The sequence below is a fragment of the Acipenser ruthenus genome, chromosome 2 (genome assembly GCF_902713425.1).
Source record: "Acipenser ruthenus chromosome 2, fAciRut3.2 maternal haplotype, whole genome shotgun sequence".
In the NCBI taxonomy this organism is placed as follows: Eukaryota; Metazoa; Chordata; class Actinopteri; order Acipenseriformes; family Acipenseridae; genus Acipenser; species Acipenser ruthenus.
This window is the reverse complement of record NC_081190.1, coordinates 86576948-86604662: the sequence shown is the minus strand read 5'-3', so window position 1 is coordinate 86604662 and position 27715 is coordinate 86576948. Positions and strand designations below refer to the sequence as shown.

The window sequence follows — 27715 nt, the reverse complement described above, 5'->3', positions numbered from 1 at the left end:
CTTGAAGGAGCTACAGAGTTCAGTGGCTGGGAGTGGAGTAATGGTGCACCAGTCAACCATATCAAGAGCTCTGCATAACACTGGCCTGTATGTGAGGGTGGCAAGAAAGAAGCCGTTACTCAAAAAGTACCATCTGAAAGCACGTCTGGAGTTTGCCAGAAAGCATGAGTGTGACCCAGCTGCGATGTGGGAAAAGGCTTTGTGGTCAGATGAGACCAAGATAGAGCTTTTTGGCCAAAACTCAAAGCGTCGTGTGGCGCAAACCTAACACTGCCCATGCCTCAAGACACACCATCCCTACAGTGAAGTATGGTGGTGGCAGCATCATGCTGTGGGGATGCTTCTCATCAGCAGGGACTGGGCATCTTGTTAAAACTGAAGGAAGAATGGATGGAGCAAAATACAGGGAAATACTGCAAGAGAACCTGCTTCAGTCCGCTAAAAAACTGAAGGTTGGGAGGAAATTCACCTTTCAGCAGGACAACGATCCCAAGCACAAGGCAAAAGCAACATTGGAGTGGCTCAAGAACAAAAAGGTGAATGTCCTACAGTGGCCCAGGCAAAGTCCTGATCTCAATCCCATTGAGAATCTGTGGCACTATTTGAAAATTGTGGTCCACAAGCGTCGTCCAACCAACCTGAACAACCTGCAGCAAATCTGCCAAGAAGAATGGGCCAAAATCACTCCGACACTGTGTGCAAAGCTGGTACATACTTACCCCAAAAGACTTAAAGCTGTTATTGCAGCGAAAGGTGGCTCTACCAAATATTAATGTGTAGGGGTTGAATACTTATGCAAGCAAGATATTTCAGTTTTTTTATTTTTCTTAAAAATATTTCCCAACATAAAACCAATGTCACCTTACAATAATTGATTTTGAGTTTCAGTGTTTTAAAATAAAATATCAAACAGAACAAAATTTCAATGTACCATTTGTAATACAGTAATATGAGAGAATTGGTCAGGGGTCTGAATACTTTTGCAATATATATATATATTGTGCCAGTCATAGATGGGCGCTATATAAATTATTGGAGGTTAGTTAGGGTGGAGAACCAGTCTAGAATAATTTATATAGTATTGTGTGAAGTATATGGGGAAATTTCTTCGTTAATTTGGTCTACCCACCACTTTTTAGTCCTGGACAGACAGGCATTGAGTGGGTTCTAGAAGCTTCTGAGACAGTCTCTTGTGATTGGTTTGGGGAACAGGAAGTTCCACCTCCTGGAGAGTCAAAAGGAAGCGGTCATGACCCAAAGGGGAAAATAACCAGGAAGGATCTTGTGTAAAGAGCATGTGCTGAGAGAGCTGGAGACTTCTCTAAGAGACCAAACCAAACCAAACCAAACTAAAAGGAATTAATTTTTGAAATCTTTTGAATGTGTTTCTTTAGCTTTAGATTATTAGAAAAACAACAAGTTTGCCAAGGTGTTTACATTTTGTGTTTGCAGTTAGCGAGTCCATCTAGCTAAAAATAACTGAAAAAAGAGAACCAAAGTGGTGGACTACAGGGAACCTAACAAGCACTCCAGCGAGTGTGTCAAGCTGGACTGTACTGGAACCAAGGAGCCACACTGCAATACGCTGCTGCCTAGAAGAGGAAGCACTAGCCCAGCTCATTACCAAGAACAACAATGTGAGAACCACTCTGAACCTCACTATTATTGCTTGTTGTTGTTGTTACCCCAGCCGTGGTTTAAAAGTGTTTTAAGGGCAGAGCGTAAAAGTAGCTATCATAGGAAGATTGTGAATGTGTTGAAATTTCTGGCAAAGAAAAACAAAACACAAGGACAAGTCTGTGACTGTTATTCTCACTGGAACCGAGGGGTGGTATCTGTGGCAATCTGGAAAAGCTTCACTGGGACCTCAGGAGGACCTCACTGTTCGAATGCTGACAGAGAAGCTCATAAACAAAGACACCAGTGCAAGTACATGTTCTGGAGTTGTAAGTGGCTTAAATAGCAATTCAACAACTAGATTTTGTATGTCTGTTTTCTTTTACAATCACAACCTTGGAAATTTGACAGTAGTTATTCTGGGTTAAAAAAACAAAGTTTAAATTACTCACAAAGTTTTTGCGCTGGTAGCTTGGAATATCTAATTGTATGCACAATTTTTACTGTAGACTTACAGAAAACAATTAAATCAGTTTCATGCTCTGAATCATGTAGACTAATTTTTCTGGCAGGTGGCATAACACCAGTTGATTAGTGATTGAACAAATATACACTGAGATACAAAAGGTGTCTCGACTGTTGTTCATGGCGGTTGATCACTGTACTTGTATCCTGGTTGCCTGATATTTATAATACTTGTTCAACAAGCAGCAGTTTGGAATTTCAAAAAGCGGTCCCCAATAAATGCAAATAAGTAAAAAACCCAAAAATCTTCAATTTAAAAAAGTAGATTTTACAGCTTTGATTATCAGCCCTTTAAAAAAAACAACTCAAAAACTGCTAGTGTATCTTTCAATCAGTATTTATGGTCTGACAGATGGTTTTGTAGCACTTTTAGATTACATTTATTGCAGTTTTTAGTACACCAATATTCACGCCCTGTAATCTAAAGTGCTGCTGAAGGTTCTACTTCGCCAAACAAGGAAGGTTCAATTCACAGAGGTGAGCCCCATTTACTTTTCATAGTCACTATGAAAGCCGTTGCATATCCTCCTTCCCAGATAAAAGGCATAGAGAGAAATTGTCATTTTGACAAATTATTTCAAAGCATTATAGGCTGTAGTCATTGCCAGTTCAGTTACATTGGATAGCTCAATTGCTAATGGGGCATTTTGTGCAGGGGAAGAGAAGACTGCTTTACCAAAGTAGTTAATGTTGAACAAAAACGTTTTTTCAGTCAGAGGTGTTAGATTCTGAAATGTCAAGTAATTTCCTTCAGAAGAAATGCTCTCTTGTTGTGCATTGCTTTAAAGATTATTTTTTTTGAGGTTATGGCTTTGAAGTTTGGTTTAATTACTGTGGTTTGCAAGTGATTTGAATTGCTCATTCTGACTGATTCTAGGCTTCGTTCTTCAAAAGGCATTTTAATACTGTGTTCGAAAGATTTGTCTGTTCAGTGTTTGTAGAACGGTCTCCTCACTAGGTCTTTCAATTCTCTTTGATCATTTACACCAAATTATGTGCAGTTCAAAACAAAACTATGAATCACAAACCGCTGATATGCTGCATTCAAATGGGAAATTGTTCTTTTAAAAATAAAAGGTTAGTTGGGAGCTAGTGTTGTTTTATTCAATACAGTTGAACAGTTGGGTACTCCATTGTCCCTAAGCACAGGTCATAACCGAATCAACAAGAAAATACAATGTTGTAGTTAAAACTTAACCTTATGACATCACTTTTTTCCTTTAATCCAATCAGAAGAAAACAAGTTTCTTAGTTACAGTTATACAAATCTCTTATCACCCCTTGAAGTATCTGCTCTGTCCAGATCCCCTTAGAGGGCCTAGCTTTCATGACCCCCTCATAAACCAGCTGGATTTTCTAAGCAAAACCTGTTTTATACCTAGTTTACTGTTTGTGAAGATGTTTAGCAATTGGTTTGTAGCTCTGATACAAAACAGTGGTCTCCCCAAAAGGCAAATATATTTCGTGTTAGGGCTGGACATGAAGGATTTGTTTTTCCAACATTGTCCTGTTGGTCAGTCTTTTGTTCTGAAGACAAAAGCCAGGATACAATCAGCTTCCCAGGTTCTAACCAGAATTCAGGAGACTAAGAGATGTTACTCAGATCCCTAGTCTCATTAAGAATGTAACCAGAACCTATGCTCAATTTATGAGTTGTATTCTAAGACCTAACAATTCATTTATCTCTAAATAAAATGTTCCAACAGAAATGTCATAGACAAATGCAATTGCCAAACTTACTTCTGCCATTCTTGGACTTAAATTCTCTTTTAGAATGTAAAAAGTAAAACTGTAAATTTTACCAATGTTGGTTTTAGCATAGTTTTACAACCTTGTAAAAATACTTTTTTCTATTATGTCAAGCCCAGTCATGTTTGTTGATTTCCTGGAAAGAGAACAAAAAACTGACAATAGTTCAAGAGTATGTGCAGCAAAATGATTATTCATATTCAAATGTAATCTATAAATCACGTATTCTTGATACTGTATGTACAAGAACATAAAGCATAAAACATAGAAAGCATATTGGATTATGGTTATACTGTCAAATAAAAATCTATTAGATCAGTTAGATCCTGGTTTCACAGCAATAATAATAATGTTTGCTGCTTTTTTTTGTTCGACAGTACTGGTACTGTATTTAAACTGTGTCAGAACTGATGAAATCAAAGATGACAAGGTTCAGGTGTGTTCTGATTTGAATTACAGTTGATTCACACATCTCTAACATTAAATTATTTATACTCTGTGTCGCGCCCCCGAAATAAATAGCCAGACTACGCCACCTTATGTTTAAAGAAAATAAGGAATTCTGTTCTATTATAAATTACCTTCTACTTTCATTGACACAGGTTCGAATTATCAACAAAGGGGGACAGCAACTAGCCCACATCAAAGAACACAGAGAAGTAGCAATATGCAATTCTTTATTAAAAACAGGAAATAGTCCAAACTTGGCATTAATATAGCACACCTCGTCACCAACAAGAAAAGTCAAAGTAATACAGTAAAATGTGCATGACCAGTCCTTATTCAATATTGCACTTGCCCTGGCTGGATTGTCGGTAGGGGACGTGGTTCCAATCTCCTGCCACCCCAAATTTCAAAACTGCTCAATTATCCCTTTCCCAACAGGGGGCGCCACTCCACCACCGAGTCCAAGCCAACAGACTAATAGCACCAAGCCTTCCCCAGAGTCAATTGAGTGGAGAAAGAACATTTCAATCTGCAACCGAGCAAGGCCTCCAGTCTCGATCTAAAAGATATTGCACACGACACAGGTTTCCTAATAAAAATAAAGCAAAAGATCAGTGCACTTCAAGACATTCCAATTCATCTACTGCTTTATCCAACAAATTAAGATAGTATAATAAAACCAGAGAGATTACTATCAAACAAATTACTAGTTAAAATTAATCACAAACACATATCTATAACCATATGCCAATACACAGATATCTAGATCTATATATAAATGCACAGTATAATCTAGCAACAGATATAACCTAATAGCATATACAACCTAGCAGCTTTATGTAGTTTAGCAACAGATACAGTCCTGAAACGTTATATATTTTTAGCAGCAGATACAATTTAGCAGCATTGTCTAGTGTAGCAGCCAAGTATAACCTACCAGCATTTGTAGCAGTAAAATACAGCCCTGCATCAGTTTAATTCTGGCTGTAATGTAAAGCAGGGAACAGGGAAAAGACTCCGCTGATAAGTTATAATAAAAAGTAACAATAACTCAATGAGAAGGTGTGTGACTACTATAGTTCAATCATAATGCACCACAACAAAACACTTAGCTAATGGATGACGACCCACAACTCCCAATCCAGCGTCTCGGGCAGCTCTCTCTCTCTCAAAGTGCTCGTGCTTTTCACTTCTCTCCAACCAACGCCGCTCAGCTGGTCGTCTTCAACTCCTCACGTCCCGATTTCTCTTCAGTCTCGTTCCCAGTACACCAAGTGTCCCGTACTACTGCCAACAACACCCCAAATTCCTCACATCCTGGTCCCGTGCCGCTACCTGCAACACTCCGATCTCCTTGCTTTCTTTAGTCTTATATTCGTGTTGTTCTTTTCTCTATCCCCGCATTCTGCTTTCTCCCTATCTTGTTTCTTCCTCTTTCTTTTCTTTTCGTTCCACCTTGTTCTAACTTCGTTTATTCACTTTATTTTCTGAACTCATTTTCTGAACTGCGTCTCTCGAACTGCGTCTCTCTCAATCCTCTTTTTTTACTCCCTCTTTATAGTGAACAGCTGATTAAATTATTGTCCACACCTGCGATCCAAACAGTGATTTCAAGCTGTAGACACCGGTGACGTTGCCATAGGAACAGGTAACACAGCGTGTGTACGAAAACGTAAAAAACAAAATAAATCAATACATCAATAACGTGCTTAAATTAAATCATTCCAACACCACAATGTGAAAAAAGGAAAAATAAATAAAACATTCTAAAAATCACAACAATATAATTCAATAAATCGCATACACTTTTGTCACCCGTGACACACTTCCCTGCTGCATTGGTCGCTGTCCTCAGCGGCCTTAATACAAGTGCCTACTGCAAATACCTTGCTGGAAGTCTTCCCCTATTCTCTCTTTCGGATCTCCTCGGGGGAGGGGCTCCTTCACCAGCACCTTGTGGAAACAAATAGCCCCACATTGGTTGCAATGCATCTTCTCTCTGAGTTACTATCTCAGGAGGTCTATCCAACATCTCCTGGGGATATAAAATACAGGGCCTCAACAAGTTTCTATGTATTACTCGAGTAGGACCGTCTTGGCCTTCTGGCCTAACTCTGTAAACAGGGGCTTGCGAGTCAGTCCGCTCTACAACTACATAGGGTTCACTTTCCCACCTATCAGCTAGTTTACCTCTACCCCTCCTTCGTTTACTAGATACCAACACCCTTTCTCCAGGCAATAATGGGGCATCTCTAGCAGTACGATCATAGCGGCTCTTAGACCTCTCAGCAGCTTGCCCTGACCGCTTCCCTGCTTTCTGATAAGCACTGTACAATTTTGCGTGGTGCTGTGCAACCCACTCATTTAAAGTTCCCTCCCTCTCCACTTCTGGAGTCCCAAACAACACATCTGTAGGGAGACGAGCATGTCTTCCAAACATTAGGAAGAAGGGCGTATATCCAGTAGTCTCATGCACTGTATTATTATACGCATGAACTAATTCAGGCAAATATTGTGGCCACCTATTCTGTTGCTCCACCTCTAGGGTGCCAAGCAAATTTAACAAGGTTTGGTTAAACCGCTCACAAAGTCCATTGCCCTGAGGATGATACGGGGTCGTCCTACTCTTTCGGGCCCCATAGTACTGACACAAGCTCTTGATTAGCTCCGATTCAAAATTTGGACCCTGATCTGAATGGAGCCTACTGGGGCACCCAAACGGTTGAATGATATGCTGCCATAATACACGAGCTGTCGTGATGGCGGTCTGATCCCGGGTAGGGATAGCCCAAGTAAACCTTGTAAACATATCTGTCGCCACTAAAATATACTGGTAAGTATCATTTGGCCTACCAAGCGATAAAAAATCCACAGCTAATACTTCAAGAGGAGCAGAAGTTCTAATGGGCATTAGCTTAGCCCTACCCTCTGGTCGAGCTTTCCGCAGATTACAGCGGTTACAAGTTGCATGCCAGTGCTGTACATCCTTCTCCATCTTGGGCCAAAAGAAACGTCTTCTCAGCACAGACAAGGTTTTGTCGACTCCTAGATGACCAGCATGAGTGTGGTAAGTTTCCCAGATCTGCTTTCTGTTCTGCTCAGGGGCAAGAATTTGTAACTGTACCTCATGGGTGTTGGGGTCCAACGTCCTCCTGCACATCACTCCATCTCGCATTTCAAGTCGCTTCCACTGTTGCAGCCAGACCACAAGGGGGACTCCCGTCTCCGCTCCTGTCCAGTCGGTACGGTCCCGCGACTCAAATACTCTCTCAAGCATTGCAATGCGGAGTCCTGTCCCTGTTCTCGCTGCCACCTACTGGGGTCCCAACCCCAACTTGGCTCGTCATCCACCTGGTCATCGACCTGAGAATGTAATTGCAGAACCTCAGCTCCCTCGCCTGGCTCCACATAACCTGCTTCTGGAAGTCTAGAAAGAACATCGGCATTAATGTTAATCTTTCCCGGTCGATACTTCACCTCAAGTTGAAAACTTGAAAGTTGTGCCACCCAGCGTTGTTCCACCGCTCCAAGTCTTGCTGTATGGAGATGAGCTAAAGGGTTATTGTCAGTGTATACTACTACTTTTGCTCCAATTAGATACTCTTTAAATTTTTCTGCTACTGCCCACTTCAATCCCAAAAGCTCCAACTTGAAAGAGCTGTAATTGGCATCATTCCGCTCTGCTGGGTACAAGCTCCGGCTGGCATAAGCTATAACACGCTCCTGTCCATCTTGGAATTGAGACAACACAGCTCCAAGTCCACGTTGGCTTGCATCTGTATAAACTGTGAAAGGCAAGGTAAAATCTGCAAAAGCAAGCACCGGGGCCTGAGTCAACTCCCCTTTAAGACAATCAAAAGCAGCCTCGCATTCTGGAGTCCATTTGACCTCTTTCCTATTATTCTGCTTCCCTCCTTGCGCAGAACCTACTAACAATCCATGAAGCGGGCTGGCAATATGGGCAAACCTGGCAATAAACCGTCTGTAGTAGCCTGCAAACCCTAAAAAGCTCCGTACTTGCTTGACAGTCTTCGGCCTTGGCCAATCTCGTACTACTTCTATTTTAGTTGGATCTGGGGAAACACCCCCTTGGTTCACTACATGGCCCAAAAACTTCACTTGTCGTTGGAACAAGTTACACTTCTCCAATCGGAGTTTAAGTCCATTCCTCCACAGCTTCTCAAAGATGGAGTCAAGTTGCTTCAAATGAGCTGCGAAGTTAACAGAGTATACAATTACATCATCCAAATAAACAAGTGCAGACTCTGAGATCTCCCCTCCTAGGCATCGCTGCATCAGCCTTTGGAAAGTAGCAGGGGCGTTACACAGGCCAAAGGGCATCCTCTCAAACTCATATAACCCTAGTGGTGTTACAAAAGCTGTTTTCTCTCGATCTTGAGGAGCCATCTCCACCTGCCAATAGCCACTAGCGAGATCAAGTGTTGAGTACCATTCTGCTTTCTTCAGGCTAGTTAGTGCCTCTTCTATACGAGGTAAGGGATAAGCGTCTTTGTGAGTCACGGCATTAAGCTTATGGTAATCAACGCAAAAGCGCCAAGCACCATCTTTCTTCCTCACTAATACTATGGGTGCAGCCCACGGACTACAGCTTTCCTTTATAATTCCAGATTCTAACATGCCTCCAAGCAGTGACTTAATGTCCTTATACACCATTGGCGAGATGGGTCGGTACCTCTCTCGAATTGGAGCAGCACTTCCAGTGGGGATGTGATGTTGCACAGCCCCAGTCCGGCCATAATCTTCCTCGTGCTCCGCAAAGACCTTCTTCCACTTGAGCAATAATGCATCCAACTGTTCCTGTTGTTGGGGTGTCAGGCCATCACCCTGTAATGAAAACTGAGGAGATTGTGAATCATTCTGATCTACCATATGCGTTTTAGCTTCAACTACCTTAATTTCCATGACACCTGGCTCCAGTTCAGTCAGCTGAAGATCGGTCTTCCCCTTTACTTCCAGAGGATCTATCACATACACATTCGCTAGCTTCTGGTACTTGCCCAGAAACACAGGATAGGAATGCACATTTCTCACCCTAACAGGAATCCGCCCATTCTTCACGGTGCCAAGAGTCCTGGCTACCATCACGGATGCTACCTCACCAGTAGGCTCCACAATGGCATCATATGAATGGCCGGTCTTCACAGCTCCAGTCTTACCCCATATAACTACCTCACTCTGAGGAGGGACTCGAACTGGCCTATTATACGCAGGCCGAAGGGTCCCCATAAATCCATTAGGTGCCTTACCCACGATCACTCGCTGGCAATCTACAAATGCCTGATCCCACGCTCGTTGACTCGCAGGATCACACTGAGAAATAAAGTTAGAGTTACTTTGTTCAGTTTGAAACAGCTCAGTCCAACAAGCAGTAATCACATTCATTCCCAACAGTGCTGGACAGGACGGTAAGCAGTAGTCTCGGACTATGACAGCCCCTCGCGCCGGAATCTTCACCCCTCGGACTTCAAAATCCAAAATTGCATAGCCCACATATGGGACAACCAGGCCATTGGCTGCCCTCAAGGTCAACCACTTCTCATTGCCTTTCTGGATCACTTTATCCTTAAATTGAGAATTAAAAAAGCTCTCTGTTAACATCGTGACCTGTGAACCCGTGTCCAGCAAGCATCGCACTGGCACACCTTCCACCAGTATCTCCACCCGGGGGCACGTTCCTACAATTACATGTTCAAATGGCATAGAGGGACCTACACTAGAGTCACCCACCGCTTGGTCCACAGCAGCAGGTTCCTCTAGTTTAAAACCGATTCCTGTCTTCTATTTCTACATTGTCGTTCCATATGCCCACTATTCCCACACTGGCGACAGATTGGCCTACCTCGGGGATCCCATTGATGTCGCTGGGGTTCAATAAAGTGGTTCGCCTGAAAGCCTCTCCGTCTCCATTCTGGTGGTACATCGTAAGGAGCCGCAACTACAGCGCAATTCCCGCGACGTCCACTATATTCCGCTCGTAGCTCTTTAACCAGGTCCTGCGTCATGACTTGAAACTGACCTTTCACTTCTTGGAGCATTTGTTCTCTAAAGGCTTTTCCCCACTCTTCGTTACTTCCTACAGAGTTCAAAACACTCTTACTTACAGTCTGACAGGCAAGCGAGCTCCCCTCCTCACTATGTTGCTCTTCATCATACAGTACGGCCTCCCGCCGAGTCTCTTCAAATGACAGGCGTTCATTCCTCCTCACTTGCCTCCGTAACTCCTGTCGCAGGCTCTCTCTCCTCAAACCCAGGATGAACTGGTCACGCTGGAGGGTATCTCCACTATCCAGGCCGCGTGGGTCTCGACGCTGTAACCTGCAGAATAATTCTCGTAGACGGAGGGTAAAGGCTTGCAAACTCTCATTAGATCCTTGGGTGCAATTAAAAAAATGTGAGCGCAGTACTGCAATTGGAACCCTATCACCATACAATTGATCAAGCTGCTTAAAAATCTGTTCTGGAGCCTGTCTATCTCGATCACCTAATAGTAATATCTCCCGTTTAGCCTCACCTTCTAGTGCCCCAATAACAAAATCTACTTGCTGCGCTTCAGATAAAGTTTGCATACGCATCATCATTTGTACTTGGCCCTTCCATTCTGTTAATCTAATCTCTGATCCAGTACCCTTATATTTGGGAACCCAAGGTGCCCCCATAAAGAAAGGCATCATCATTACAGGCGGGTTAGCAGCTTGGGGATCTGTCCCTGGCATGGTGTCTAGTTGCTATCAGCCTCTGTCGATCCTGCCGACTGCGCCAAAATCGTGTCACGCCCCCGTCTCGGGCAGCTCTCTCTCTCTCAAAGTGCTCGTGCTTTTCACTTCTCTCCAACCAACGCCGCTCAGCTGGTCGTCTTCAACTCCTCACGTCCCGATTTCTCTTCAGTCTCGTTCCCAGTACACCAAGTGTCCCGTACTACTGCCAACAACACCCCAAATTCCTCACATCCTGGTCCCGTGCCGCTACCTGCAACACTCCGATCTCCTTGCTTTCTTTAGTCTTATATTCGTGTTGTTCTTTTCTCTATCCCCGCATTCTGCTTTCTCCCTATCTTGTTTCTTCCTCTTTCTTTTCTTTTCGTTCCACCTTGTTCTAACTTCGTTTATTCACTTTATTTTCTGAACTCATTTTCTGAACTGCGTCTCTCTCAATCCTCTTTTTTTACTCCCTCTTTATAGTGAACAGCTGATTAAATTATTGTCCACACCTGCGATCCAAACAGTGATTTCAAGCTGTAGACACCGGTGACGTTGCCATAGGAACAGGTAACACCGCGTGTGTATGAAAACGTAAAAAACAAAATAAATCAATACATCAATAACGTGCTTAAATTAAATCATTCCAACACCACAATGTGAAAAAAGGAAAAATAAATAAAACATTCTAAAAATCACAACAATATAATTCAATAAATCACATACACTTGTCACCCGTGACATCTGTTTGACAGATACTTAAGGGTAATGCAGCCACACCTAAATCACTGACGTGCACATTGCCCCTTCTTAACCTCAATTTCATGAATTTAGGGGAGTTTATTCCCCATTCTTAGATGTAATTTTATTTGGAGTTCAGTACAGTAGAGTTCAAATTCATTTTCATATATTGAAACATTAAAAGAAACTTAATAAAATCAATTCAATATGCTACCAAAACACTCAAAAAACAAAACACCACACACATTGTGTTCGGTATAGCAGTTAATGAACTGTCCCGGACATAACCATAGGCAGTGACACATGTGAAATGTTACCCATCAAAGCATTACCCATGCTAGAGAAAATAAATTATGAACATTATTTCTTTTTAATTTAAAGTTGTCTATTAAAATACTGTAGTCATAAAATAGGCAGGCAGGTAAATATATATTTTTTAAAAATACATAGAAATGTTATTGAATGTCGGTTTCATTTTTTTCACACCAAGAAAAGTCTAGCAGGCTTATCTTGTGAAGTTTAAAACAACATGAGTCATTGGCCTCAATCAATACTATTAGGAGGTAATCAACCCCAGGCCAACTTAATTAATTAACCCCAGTGGTCACAAATGGAGATTAGATAAAGGGGCATTCAGAACAGAAAATAGGAGGCACTTTTTTACAGAGAATTGAGAATCTGGAACCAACTCCCAGTAATGTTGTTGAAGCTGACACCCTGGGATCCTTCAAGAAGCTGCTTGATGAGATTCTGGGATCAATAAGCTACTAACAACCAAACGAACAAGATGAGCTGAATGGCCTCCTCTCGTTTGTAAACTTTATGTTCTTATGTTCTTAATGAATCGTTGACCTTTGCTGAACTATAGCCGAATATGGATTGCAACTATGGAGAAACTTACGGTTAGTGAACTCTGTTGCCTCAGTGTTGACTTGTACTAAATCAATTATTTTCCTTCATTACAGCAACACCACACAAATGTGTAGGAGAACTAAGTCAGTGGGTATCCACCAATCGCACTGCCAAGTGAGTTCACAGTTGTTGGAGCTCTGCAGGTGTCCAGTTGAGTTCACCAGTTGCCTTACCAGCAGAAGCCACTTTAGTGCTGTGAAGCAGTCCTTCACAATCTGGAGCTAAGAAGCATTTTGCAACTACTTGCATTATAATGTTTTGTAATTCACTTTATACATTTCACCACAACATAATTGTACATGATTTACCGATTTTTTTTTTTTCTATTACTGTTTTTGTAATTACAAAATTATATATGGCTATAACAGGCTGACAATTATTGTATTTGTAGTTTTTTTAATGTTGAATTGGTATGTGAGACTACAACAGTGTTGAGGGCCTCATCTCCAGCTAGAAGCTTTAAAGAGAAGCAGCACTAAATCACTTGGGCAGTAACGTACGGTGTCAGGGCACAATTGCGTGTTGTATTATTTTGTAAATAAAGTTGTATAGTTTTTTAATGTAAGTTTGGCAGGGAGGGGGTTACATTCCATCCCTGCAATATCAATGTGCGGAACGTGGTTGGACTGAAATTAGATAATTGATTTGCTACATGAGGTAACGGTTACGAGGACCAGCATTGGTATTTACATTTCCCAACCGACCAAGCCCCAGTGCATTATTTGTCAGGTTTTGTCAAACAAAACTCATCCTGAAAAACTGAGATGCCATTTATCTACAAAGCATTCAGAATGTGGAAAAAAAACATCCTTTTTAACAAAAGAAACAGGAACTTTGCCATCAGCAACTTTCAACGTGTAAAATTACAACATTCCTTGATGAACTGATAGCGAGGATTCATTCGTTAGGTACGTTATATACCGCATTACTTCGAATTAACGCCGCCCTAGAATTAATGCCTCACTCAGATATCAGCTTTTTAATAGACAACGCCGCTCTCAATAAAGAAACATAAAGGTATTTTTTTCTACCCCTGCTCAAAAAATAAAGAAACACGCAACCTTGCCTATGTACAAAGAGACTGCAACCCCAATCCAGCATGTAATACAAACTAATGTACACCCACCTAAGCAAATGTTCTTTTATAGTAGAGACCCGACAGACAACCCAAGATGATCTACTTACAGCACGGCAGTCCTTCACGTCCCTTTTTTTCCCCCAGAGTTCCGTGCCAACACAGCAGGGGATAAAACAAGGGCTGTCTGTTTACCTCGTCGGCAGCTTGGATGGTGAATACTTAAACTCAGAGGAACTTAGAGCTTTGCCGGTCACTCTAAGCGCTATCCGAAAGCTGGCTGAAGATATCTTCTTGTAGGGGGGTTAGTTGTTTTGTTGTTTGTTCAATTGGGATTTTACTCAGTTCTGTACAATTATAAAAAAAATAAAATAACTTGCTTACTATCTTTATAGAGAACTTACAAACAAGCAGGTAAATTACAGTGAGAAAAAAAGCAAACGAGTAGGATATATTTTAGTTTTAACAGAAGTCAAACCGATATTCAGAGGTAATATTAATACACACTCCTGATTCACTGGTACAGTACTCCCCTGACCTCCCAACTCCCACCTAATAGGCTTTTGTTAACTGTCAGTAAATGTACTGTATTCAAGCCCCCAAAACACACAAGAGTATAGTGCTGTGTATTCTAATAATATATTCCTTACTTTTTGTATATTTAACTAGTACTGGGGCTTCTTTAATAAATCCATGATTGCACACAGCACTTTAAAGATGTTGATAATGCATTGTTTAATTATAGAAAATAGCTGAATGCTGTTGTCATTTAGAATACATTGATGCTGTTTTAACTATCGGTAGCTTACCTTTCATCTGCTGCGGTTATGTCATTGCTTCTAATTGATGCACCTGGTACTTTTTTTAGACACTGCACGTTGTTAATTCTTTCTACTTGAACTATCTGGTTGATATCTTAAATCGGGGTAGGCAACCCTGGTCCTGGAGTGCCATAATCCTGCAGGATTTATAGGTATCTCTTAATTGTCAATTGCTAAATACCTGCAACACACATTAATTCTAACCAATTAAGACAATCATTAAATCAATTGATGAGAAAGAAAGTGAGAATATCGATTCTGTTTGTTTCCTGGTCGTATAGAAACAGGATTGGTTGTAGTGAGACAATACATTTGCATTGCTCTTTTTTTTTTTTTGACGGAGAAATGCTTTGCAGACTAGAGGTTTGTGGTCTGTGTAATTGCTGGTTGATTGAAGTCCGGTGGGTTGTCCTTGCTATTCCTCCCTCTCAGTCCAGTCTATTGTGTAACTGCTGCTGTATTTGATTGAAATTGTGCTTTTAACTTTTTCTTGCCTACTTGGTTATTTCTTCATTATCTTGGTTTATTGTATGTGTTTTATTTGATTGATTTGCATGTGTCTTGGGCATTCATTGAAAGGTTATTGTGATAAATTACCTGATTTTCAAAAGAATCTGTGATAGTGTATGTATAGTACATACTGTATAGATAACCTTTTTTCCCTGGGTTATAACCTCTCCCAGGTTTAGTTTCTAAATGCTGTTGTGAAAAAAATTGTTGGCAAGTGGTCTGTGGGAAAAATCCAAAAACCAAAGTGGTCCCTACATTGAAAAGGGTTGGGAACCACTGCTATAGGGTAATATTTTTTTTAAACTGGTAAAGTAAGATAAATTTACAACAGTAAAGCTCTCCCTTGGAAACAAATCCGAATATTATATAAAGGCCAACATGCAGTGCCAGGTTTGCAGAATGTGGACTTCTCTGGATAACCCCATCCAGGGGGAATACGCCTGTGAACGATGCCAGCTGGTCTCTGACCTTGAGGCTAGGGTGGCAGGCTTTGAGACAAGGCTGGCTGGACTGCACAGCATGATAGAAGCAGAAGATTTTATAGACTAGTCTTTTAGATCAATCATGCAATTTAGACTTAATACTTTTTGGAGTTACGAGGCGTTTAGTTCTAGAGTCATACGAATGTGATATATTGCAAAAGGAAAGAACAAAGCTTTTCCAATTTTTTTCTGATTAATTTTTTTACTTCTGTTTAAATGTACGGCCAAAGGATCTTCTTCAGTAGAACTGATGTTAATAAATGTAAAACTTGATTTAAACTGTGATATAAATATCATGCAGGCTAAGAGATTATTATTTTTGTTGTTGTTGTTGTTGTTGACAATAAAATGTGTCCTCCGCAGCACTTAGGACTTGTAGATAATTGACCTTGAGTCCATTTCTTAAAAATGTGGGCAATTTTTCCATTTCATACATTTTAGAGTGGGCAATTTGCCTGCATTGCGCATATAGTGGGAAATATAATTCCTTGACCCTTGTTAATTGCACTTAACTGCATCTGACATTAATGCTTCACCAAAAGACAGTACCTTTGGTGCAGTTTTGTTTCAATTGGCGGATGTATTATGGGTGTAGAAGTATTATGAACTGGATCTTTCTAATGCCTCCCCAGTATCAGTGATTGGATTGAATAAAAGACATCTGGGTTTCTCTTTGACCCATTTACTCATCTATCTAAATAAGTGTCTCTGTTTTTTCATGATGTAACCCTTATAAAAGTTTTGCCATATTATTTTTAGCACAGTATTTCTGCAGTTTTATGATGCTTTTCCAATGGTTATGCTCAGTGGTGTAACTTTGGTTTCAAAAGTGGGGGGCGGGGGGGCGGGGGGGCGGGGGGGGGGGGGGGTTGGGAGCAGTTTCTGTAGCTGGGGCATGTTGATGATTTTATTGAGTCTGAAAAAATAAAATATTATAAACAAGTATAACAAAACATTGCATCCCTTGTATGTCTAATTAAAAGATCCAAAGACATTCCTGCGGCAATCATTCAAAACAATAAATTGTTGGCACAATGTTGTGATGAGTGTGGCAAATGGCTATATTATTCACCCACTTCTGAGTCGTGGAATCACAAAGCCATGACTTTAGTCTTCGAAGAGCACTGAAGCTCCTCTCAGATGAGCCAGCCCCTTTGGCAGCGTTGAGCGCTAGAGCTAGTGTGGCATAATGCAGATTTAATAAGAGGGATGAGAATTGCCTTTCAAATATATTTCTAGAAACGTTGAGGTTTCCCCACAACTGAAATACTTAAGATAAGTACAGTTTTGCTATTAAAATGATGCTAGAACTGTATTGGCATAAGAAAAGGGTGTTCTTAAAAAGTATTTTCAGCTTCCATCCACTTAAAATATACAGATGTATCTTGAAACTGAAACTGCCGTGTATCAACGATATGTAAATAACACCGAGCTCCAGACAATGAGTTTCAAACATTAAATGTGTTCCTGTTTACTGGTAAGAACTCTAATTGTATTTAAACATAGAAAATAATTTAGAATCTGTTATAATACGGTGATTAATTTGGTATAATAATTGTGTAAAAAGTTCTTGGTAATGTATTTAGTTTTTATTGATGTCTATTTATTTGCACAAAGGTCATTTTGCTGTTTTAAGTTTACTGTTTATTTTTAAAATAAAAAGTTAAACTGTAAGTAGACAGAAACCTCATCACTAGCATGTTTGGGGTAAAAGTGAGAAAGATCAAGTCTTTTGTTTCAATTGTGGTGAGAACAGTCCTATCAATATAGTATTTCCACTTAAGAAAACTAAAACTGTAAACTTGTGTTTACGTACTTAGGCTAGTAGTGGCCCATGAAAAATCTGGAAATCAAGCACAAAAGGTTGAGTATGATCGGGCTGCCCAGAGCCTTTGAACCAGGGCAAAAAGTATGACATGAAAGTAAACTGCCATCTAAGTGGCAGCCTTACAGGTTCAGGGTGCAGGGGAGGGGTCATTTGAGGCTTTATGGATAAATGCTAGATTTGTGCTCAGTAAGGGCGCAAGAGAGGGCTAGTTGTGTATCCTGTGGGTGAGTGAAATAGTATTAGGGTTCAGTTGCAACCTGTTCCTTGACCTAAATACTTTTTTTGTTTATTCAGCAGTATTTGCAGTAGATCTGCTAGTGTTTAGATCAATTAATTAGACCTCATGCATTTCTAAAAGCTGCACAGTAAGTGTCCCATAAGGGAGGCCTTGCATCAGTGTTAGTCGATTTAGACTGGTGTGTATGGACTCACTTCGATAGGCACACATGTTTATGGCAATGTCCTATAAATAAAGCCAGAGATAATGCTGCTCCCCAGATTCCAGCATCTGGACAGCTCTGGCAGTCTGGACTTCAGTTAAAAAAATCTGCCACCACCTGGCATCATTAGATGATTCATAAACCAACAAGAAGCAATGTCATCACTTGAGCAACCACTTTACTAATGATCAAATCTGAAGTCGAAATGGCAGTACATGCTTTTAAGTGGGGGTAGCCACGAAATGCATATCAACAGCTGTCACAATTTATTGACGAATATGTAACAACTTTTTTGACTTATTTTTTCCATATTTGATCCTTCAATTTGAGTAGTTCTGTTACATTGCACTGTACATGGTGCTTAAACAATTATAGGGAAGTGTGGCTCAACGCTGCCCTGTCACAGAAGTTAAAGGAATAGAACCATATTGTTACCTTTGATTTAACTGTTGCATTTAAACAAACATTTTCTGATTCCCTCATAATCAGTTTTTGGCCCTAAGTTAGTCCCAGAAATGTACTCTTCTGAAGGAAAGACTCAAATTGTACATTGTTTGAAATTGTATGGATTCTGTGCAATTGCATTGCTGTTACCTTCACAATGCATGTTAAAATCCATTCAAAATTATGCTATTATAATTTTGATAAATAGAATCTAAACTACATCAAAACGAGACTTCACATTTGCATGATAGATTTTCTTGCTGTGCACAGTCAAGTCTCGCTTGAAAACATAGTTTTTTATCATGAATTTTCTTAGATGTGTTATTTGTTTAACTAATTATCAGATTATTTTAATCTCTTATTTCTTTTTATTGCTTTATCTTTGGCTTTGAATTGCTCCTGTGCAATTGTACAGGTCCTTTGGATGGTTCATATTGTAATCTTTGTTGTTGACTGAAGGCAGCATCTAGGCATTTTTCTCTCTGAAGTGGTGGCACTTTATAGATACAATAAAGTGTCGTTTTGTTTTGGCATAAAATAACTGCACAGGCAAGAACAATCAATCATTTGAGAACTGTTAAATAACTGATAAATAAACCTCATTAAAGGAGATTTGCGAGTGGCCCAGCTTACACCAAAATAATGTTCTCACCATTTATTTAATAATAATATAATTGTTAGTATTTTGCATTTTGTAGCTGTTGTATATCTTCTATATTTCTTCTCCACCTAGCATCTTGTCACACACACTGATGGTTATGTTCACACAACAAGCCCATACGCTATTTCATTTGGTTCTTCCCCCTTCTGGTACCCTGGTTCAAACATACATTGAATTGGTTATATTGCCATAACCTGCTGTACTGAAATAACCAAAGCCCATATATATTGTACCAGCAGTAGGTTGCAGACGATAAGTTAGTGAAGTTAGAAACATGAGTCTGTGGAGAAGATGCATGTATTGTATACAGCATCTAGAGCACTGTGGTGCAAATTTAACATTGATAATAAGGCTTTCCCAAAGCCAGTTTATTAGGTATGAGGTAATAGTGGTCCTGAATATTGGAATGTGTTCAGTGACCTACCCTGTATGCGACACACACCAACAAGTACTGTGATATTGTAACACACACTTTGTTGCCTCTGCCAAAGTATAACATTAATTTGCTGTTTAAAGAGTCGTGCTGAAGGAAATAAAAAAACACTAATAACCATAAACCACAGCAGAGATATGCTTATATCCTTTAATAAAACACTGAACAACTCTTACATAGAGATACTTGAAATAAAAATGAGGGACCTAATGAGGGACCTATACATTTTGCAATGTAAACTAACCTGAGACTATATCATTAAGGAGTTTTGTCACATCTGTCAAATATAAAATGCAATAATGGACACAATGCAATAGGAATATTGAAAACATGGGCATATACATGTTTAGCACAGCAATAAATCAAGGTAGTACACTTCTCAACAGCAAATCATTGTGAGACACTATAAGCAAACACAGAAACTCAAGTACAAGAACTGAAGTTGCAGTAGAAACATCAACAGACATATTCATATTTCATACAGATCATACAGAAACGCATGGGAAACCTGTATTCAATTAAATATGTATTTGCCGTCTATTATATACAGGGTAGATATATTCTGGTTATGTTCTGACATATACTTTATTTTCTGTACGACTATTTTATAAAAGACACCAAAGCAAACATAGATACATCCAATATCACTCCAAAAATTCAAATGGTTTGCATTGCGTTTAGTTGAAGTTTTACAGTATATATTTTTAACAACACATTTAAGTGATTGTAAATAACCTTACAGACATTTGCTACATAGATCTGAAGGTGAAGTTTTGAAATAAACACATGTTAAGACAGACTCTTTTTTCCCCATTTAAAAAATGTATTTTCCTGTGTTGCCATTTAACTTCCTAGGTAGATTTCACCTCAGCAGTGTCAAAGCATGTTGCTGGCTGCAAAGCATGGTAGTAAGTAAACTGGTGCAGGACTACTTATAACTACACATAATTTGTCTTAAAATGAAAATACATGTTTGGTAAAACATGTGCATCATTCATTAATTTACAATTTTGATCTGTATGGAAAATGGAAGTGCACGACAAGATTTATGGAATTAATTTGTTAGCTACAACCATTTTAATCTTGGAATTTGAGAATTCTCAACAACAAAAAGTTCATCTTGCACCTGAAATATTGTACCAGTGCTATTTGCCTGAAACTGAGTTACTGTGCTATTGATACACAAAGGTAAAATCTCCTTACAATGTTGAACACCCTCAAGTTCATAAAATAAAGAATAAAGATTTTTTTTTAGGGTTTTATTTTTACAGTTTTAGTATTAGAGGAAACTTCCCTCTCAAAGAAAAGGTCAGTACCCTATATTTTATATTTTAACTGTCTCATTGAATTTTGTCCATGTCTATGTCATCTAAGTTTCCTTTCCACCACCCAGCTACAACATGAGACAGTAATAATTTCCACACAACATAATTCTTGTCTCCCCAAAACAAGCCCAATGCATGTTAGTTGTATCAGTGTTTTCAGCAGCTATAATGTTGACTAAAATATAGATGTATTCATTCTAGTATCCTGGTTCAAGGAGAAATGATTACATTACAATAAATCATCTTTGCTTGAATTAGGTTATAAAAGGCTCTATATAGCGAGGAGCCAGCATCTCATGCACAGCAATGTAAAACACCAACAGCAGTGCTGTAACAATCAAATGAAAGCTTGTGAAGGGGGAAACATGGAGACTTCAAAGACTAAAGCAAATCTGAAGCACAAACTGAGTTTTCGATCAAGCGAATATACCAAAAGATATAAATAGGTCTTATGCATTATAACGTTCTGAAGAAACAGACAGGAAACAAATGCGGCATTTGTATTCATGATTTTTGAAGTGAGAGATTCAAATGTTGACAGATAATTAGCAAACTCCCCTAATTTTCAGAAGCTGCAGTATTTCATTGTTAGCACGATTAATATTTTACGATGATATGTGTATATTTACAATTATTTCACTTTCTTTAGTTCTTGTGATTGACAACTTTTCTTTTGCTTTCATGTATTATGCAAAGTCCTTGGAAACAGCTTCTATAAAATTAGGGGCTGACATTAATATTGTAAAAGTGCAGATAATGGAGAAGAGTGAAAATGCTACCAGACACAATCTATCAACAACAGCGGCTGCAAACTTCCATTCGCTGCAGATTGCTTCTCCTTCATCCTTATCTCTGAAGCGACTAGCAATGTAATTCACTTCCTCCAGGATTTTGGCAATTTCTGGGATGTTTTCTGAGAGAGTCCTGGTGGGAATGGTTTGATGGTCCTCTGTGGGTGAGCTGGTTGTTCTTCCACACATTACCCCGGAATCACTGCTGGTGGGACAGCAAGGACTGTCCATAGCATGGTAGCCAAAATACATATTCATGTTCCCGTTGGTCGATTGCTGTCCAGGTATGACATTCATCTCAATACTGCTGGCACTGGAATGGTGCGCATGGGGATTATATTTGTATGTGAGGTGCTTTCTGTCTTCTCCAGGCTTCTTCATCCGTAAAAACCAAGCACACCAGTTCAGAAGAAGAACTCTTATCTACAAAAACAGGAATGGCACATATTTTATCAAGAACTCTGAACTCTCAATCATAAGATCTTCAGTAAAAATACAAACAGTAAGTGTAGATTTCAGTGTGCTCTGTTGTGTTTAGCTCCTGTATGTTTGTGATTTATACTTTAAGTAGTTGGTTTTGACCCCCATCCTTGGTAGCCACTCCTCGGTAGCCATTGTTTTCAAGAAGTGAACATGCCACCTGAATTCTTAAAAATAAAATAAAGATGGAAAGAAAGAGAAAACTGAGTAGTGAGACAATGTTTTGGTAAAGTGGTGAAAACGTACATGTTCCCCATGGCTGTAACAATGTTTTTATTATTATTATTATTATTATTATTATTGTTTTTTTTTTTCTTTGCTTATTAATAATATATATAAATGATCCGCAGTACATTAAACCTATTAACTTTGTTATGACTACTGAATGCTGGCAAAGCTGTCAGCATATACCTTGTGATGATTTTTTGCTGTTATACAGTATGCAGTTGTGTATAACTGTTTTTTTTGCATTTGCTAGTAAGAGTTATTTCTAAAGAATGGTCTATTCTGCACAAGTCATTTTATAATAAATCATCTGTCTAACAGTCTGTTATACAACGGAAATACTGGGTTGGCATAAAGTAGGTAGAGGGTATACATCCACACATGCCGTGGCTTATCTAACCAATTCAGAGTGCTAAAAAAAAAGCTGCTCATAGGGAGTGCTGTTGAAGCCCATATCAGAGTTAACATCACAAGGGATTCGGTGGTGAATGAATATAATGAGACCTGAAACACACAGCTTTAAAGCTGCTCATAGTTAATAAACCATGTGATATACACATATGGGCTTCTACAGTGCATCTTTTTTTTATTATAACAATTATGAAAAGCATAGTCAGCCATACATTAATTAAAAGGATGTCTGTTTGTTTTCCAGTTCAGTCTTCACTGTGTAGTGAACTAAAACCACCAATGAGAACAACACAGAGTAAAAATAAAATTGAACCCAGCATTAACCTTCATCTGAACCCATTAATCTAAACGTACTTCTTATCTGAACGTTTTCAACTCCTACTCCAACTGTGGTTGACCTTTGCCTCTATTCCTATTGCAAAGTGAAATATGTGGAATACTTTTGTTCTCTTAATGAAGGGTCCTTCCTCAAGATCAGGGATGCCTGTATTGTGCAGTTAATGCAATAACATTGAGAGGGCTCAGCTACAGTGCCTTTTTTTACCCATTGTGGTAGTCTTAGATGTTGTTGTCCGTCATTGGGGGCATCTAGTTGACAAGTTTCATGGCTTTCTGGAGCCAGTTGCTACAGTTCTTAACCATATACTGGGCTCTTATAGTGGATTGCAGTTGTATAGGGGAAGGCTCTCAAAGAAAAAGACCAGCTGACTTTAATGAATCTCATAACTGACCATGTAGTTCTCCACTGGTACTCAAACACAAACTGGATTTACAGTAAAAGCTCCTGGGAATTGCTTTTTACTTCAATTGTTGATCCAATTATTAGCACAAAATCACTTGGTTCAAAAAGTGGGACAAAACAACTTAAAAGCTGGAATGATTTCATATCAATATACTGTGTAACTAAAGCACACATACGAAAATGTTCATCTATCAAAAGACACCCCAGGATGAAAGCCTAAGCATTTGGTTTTTAAGTTTGTTTTCAAGAAATGCATCTCCCAGAGGAAACTGGCATGAATCTCTTAACCTTTAGCTTATTACCCTTGTTGTCATTAATTTACCTTTCAGCTACATAATATGCTTTTAATTTACTCACTAGCAAGGTAATTCAATCTATGCATTTATTTTCTCCAGTTTGGGATTTATTACTATTTTCGTACAGATATGTTGCTGAATCCCGACGGAGGTGAGAACTTCAGTAATCAGGATGCTCATTAATCACGTTTCTATTTCACTTACCCACTTTGGCATCTTTCCTCCATGGGGGTCATGGTGATGGAACTGTAGCACTAGCACTGTAACGACTACAGAAAGGCCTACAATCACCATTGTGCTTGCAAAGTACTGAGCTGAAATGAGAAAACAGTAATACATTATAGGGACTTGCACATAATTTTCTCACTTGTTTACGATTTTCTCAGATAAGGTGAAACATCAATTTCAAATTTCACAAAATTTACCAGCATATTGTTGAATGGTAGATATTGCTTGTTTTTTTTTCTCACAACCTGTATCATAAGTTGCATTCAAATGAACTCCGACTTTGGAGTTACATGTTTATAGTCTATTGATTTTATACCATTCTATGCAACATTATAGCTAGGGATGATCTGTTTTGCCTGTCATTGTATACCTATATTTGTAACTGCAGGAACATTGGGTGCTATTCAAAAGATGACACTTTGCCAGAGAGTGTTTTATTAAATATAGCTTTTTAAGCACTTTTTGGAAGCTGTTGAAGTAGATCAGTTTCCAGCAGTGGGGAAGAATGTGTCATGAATAGAGCATAATCTAATCATAAGCTCTAATAGCATTTCATAAGAGTTCTTAAAACATTGCTATCATGTTTGATATTCAAATTCATTAAACTCTTCAGCATTCTACCTAACTTTACAGAAAGAACCCTAACATAAATGGTTCCAGTTTCTAATACTGGAGAAATAATCATATGCACAATATTGGTTTACTGGTCTGCTGTTTTACAGCTTACTTTCTGCAGTTTTAAATTGAGTAGATCTGTGTACATTTGTTGAAATAGTTAATTCCCCAATTCATTAGAAAAACCCCACAGCAAACTAATCCACAATAACCAACTCATTAACCAATTAATCAATTCCTTCAGTTTCCTTATACTTAATCACTGACACGTTCTGCACGTCTAGTACATTTTAAATAATTGTATTGACTGGTTACACTATTAGTAGTAATTTTAAACCTCTTGTGAACAAAGAATGTTTTCTTTAAATACAGCTTTTTATTTGCAGCAACATAACTTCCATCTTTAAACTTGTCGCAGGCGTAATTCTCTTTTATAAGTACTGAGCCTAGCATCCTTTGTAGAAGATCTAATCTGGCTTTAGAGGCACAGCCCTCGCAAATGAATAAACTACGAGAACGAGACTAAAAGGATGTGCTTTCTGGTTATTTTAGTAATTGTATGCACGCAATTTACTAAACAATTAAACTGTTACACTTTACAACAATGTGCCACTGCCATTAAAAATAATACATAGACTCAAAATTGAAGTAATACGTAAAAAAATAACAATCACGGTACTATTTGACAATGCTTCAATAAGTAGCTTTTTATTAACAGGAAGTGCAATACAAGTACAGTATGCATAAATCCCAACATAACTTCCAAAACAGCAATTAATGGCAAAATGTGAGTCGTGGGAAGTACTACAAGGCGCTGTGTGGCAGGAACTGTTTTAAATTTAAATCTGTTTATATTTGACAACTTTTTTCTAATCAGATTTAATGACATACTTTCCTATATGGCTGTATTGAGTGGGGATGGGGGTGGGGAATTTTTTTAATGCATTATGATGGTGGAGTTTAACAAAGTGACAGTGGCAGGGCGAAAGCCCTAAATGTAAATCGTGTTATGTGTGAATGTAAGTTTGGCAGAGATGCGGTTAAATCCATAACTCAGGCAACGGAGTGCTAATTGGAAAATGGCCACATGCATATAAACGTGAGTGCCACTCGGCTCCTCCCCCACAGAATCTAAACAAGAAGAAGCTGCAGTGCCGTTGCAGCATCACAAAAAGAGAAGAACGACTTGAGACACAAGCGTCCTGAATATCTGAATTTATTAACTGTTTATATTGGGGAATATCTGTAAATATCTACGTTTTATTATGAAATTGTCATCAAAAGTGTACCCCAAATATCCATACACTGAGCTATGTAAACTTTTGACAATAACTTTTTTGCTTTGTTAAACAGGTGCAGACGTCGGTAGACGTCAAAGAAACAAAACTGTAATATCTGAGTATATCGGTGAGAATTATTTAAAAAAATGCTATCAATTTTTTTTATACAAAAACTATCCTGGATTGTGTTTTTTCCAGTTATTTTATTGTAAACCAGTTAGTTATTGGTTTAGTTTCAAACACACCATCTTTTTGTTGTTTGTTTTTATTGTTATTTAAATAAATCTTTTGATTGTACCAATGATTAGCTTAAAAGCACGGAATATATTTTTTTTTACAAATGTTTTTTTTTTTTGTTTGTTTGTTTGTTTCTGACAACTGCGATGTGAAGTGGGGAGAGGAAGAAAGCATAGCTGTCATAGCGTTGTGGGGCAAAACTCAAATCCAGAGTGTACTCTGAGCAGAAACAGAAAATAAATACATACAGTGCCTTGCGAAAGTATTCGGCCCCCTTGAACTTTGCGACCTTTTGCCACATTTCAGGCTTCAAACATAAAGATATGAAACTGTAATTTTTTGTGAAGAATCAACAACAAGTGGGACACAATCATGAAGTGGAACGAAATTTATTGGATATTTCAAACTTTTTTAACAAATAAAAAACTGAAAAATTGGGCGTGCAAAATTATTCAGCCCCTTTACTTTCAGTGCAGCAAACTCTCTCCAGAAGTTCAGTGAGGATCTCTGAATGATCCAATGTTGACCTAAATGACTAATGATGATAAATAGAATCCACCTGTGTGTAATCAAGTCTCCGTATAAATGCACCTGCACTGTGATAGTCTCAGAGGTCCGTTTAAAGCGCAGAGAGCATCATGAAGAACAAGGAACACACCAGGCAGGTCCGAGATACTGTTGTGGAGAAGTTTAAAGCCGGATTTGGATACAAAAAGATTTCCCAAGCTTTAAACATCCCAAGGAGCACTGTGCAAGCGATAATATTGAAATGGAAGGAGTATCAGACCACTGCAAATCTACCAAGACCTGGCCGTCCCTCTAAACTTTCAGCTCATACAAGGAGAAGACTGATCAGAGATGCAGCCAAGAGGCCCATGATCACTCTGGATGAACTGCAGAGATCTACAGCTGAGGTGGGAGACTCTGTCCATAGGACAACAATCAGTCGTATACTGCACAAATCTGGCCTTTATGGAAGAGTGGCAAGAAGAAAGCCATTTCTTAAAGATATCCATAAAAAGTGTCGTTTACAGTTTGCCACAAGCCACCTGGGAGACACACCAAACATGTGGAAGAAGGTGCTCTGGTCAGATGAAACCAAAATCGAACTTTTTGGCAACAATGCAAAACGTTATGTTTGGCGTAAAAGCAACACAGCTCATCACCCTGAACACACCATCCCCACTGTCAAACATGGTGGTGGCAGCATCATGGTTTGGGCCAGCTTTTCTTCAGCAGGGACAGGGAAGATGGTTAAAATTGATGGGAAGATGGATGGAGCCAAATACAGGACCATTCTGGAAGAAAACCTGATGGAGTCTGCAAAAGACCTTAGACTGGGACGGAGATTTGTCTTCCAACAAGACAATGATCCAAAACATAAAGCAAAATCTACAATGGAATGGTTCACAAATAAACATATCCAGGTGTTAGAATGGCCAAGTCAAAGTCCAGACCTGAATCCAATCGAGAATCTGTGGAAAGAACTGAAAACTGCTGTTCACAAATGCTCTCCATCCAACCTCACTGAGCTTGAGCTGTTTTGCAAGGAGGAATGGGCAAAAATTTCAGTCTCTCGATGTGAAAAACTGATAGAGACATACCCCAAGCGACTTACAGCTGTAATCGCAGCAAAAGGTGGCGCTACAAAGTATTAACTTAAGGGGGCTGAATAATTTTGCAG

General features: G+C 39.1%; 1 protein-coding gene and 1 long non-coding RNA gene across 2 annotated transcripts in view; one reads left to right on the top strand and one right to left on the bottom strand.

Annotated features, from left to right (window-relative positions):
- Positions 1–1280: 1280 nt before the first annotated feature.
- Positions 1281–26278, top strand: LOC131701970 (uncharacterized). The gene is made up of 3 exons (XR_009309205.1): positions 1281–1946; positions 25868–25921; positions 26186–26278. It is a non-coding gene; the product is annotated as an uncharacterized LOC131701970 (long non-coding RNA).
- Positions 19538–27715, bottom strand: part of LOC117409503 (neuronal acetylcholine receptor subunit alpha-7) — a 64577-nt gene continuing 56399 nt past the window's right edge. The window contains exons 10-11 of the mRNA XM_059003126.1: positions 23876–23985; positions 19538–21940 (exon numbers count right to left, since the gene is read on the bottom strand). Of these exons, the coding sequence (XP_058859109.1) occupies positions 21413–21940; positions 23876–23985 (638 nt within the window). The 3' untranslated portion in view covers positions 19538–21412. The remainder of the gene's footprint in view (positions 21941–23875; positions 23986–27715) is intronic.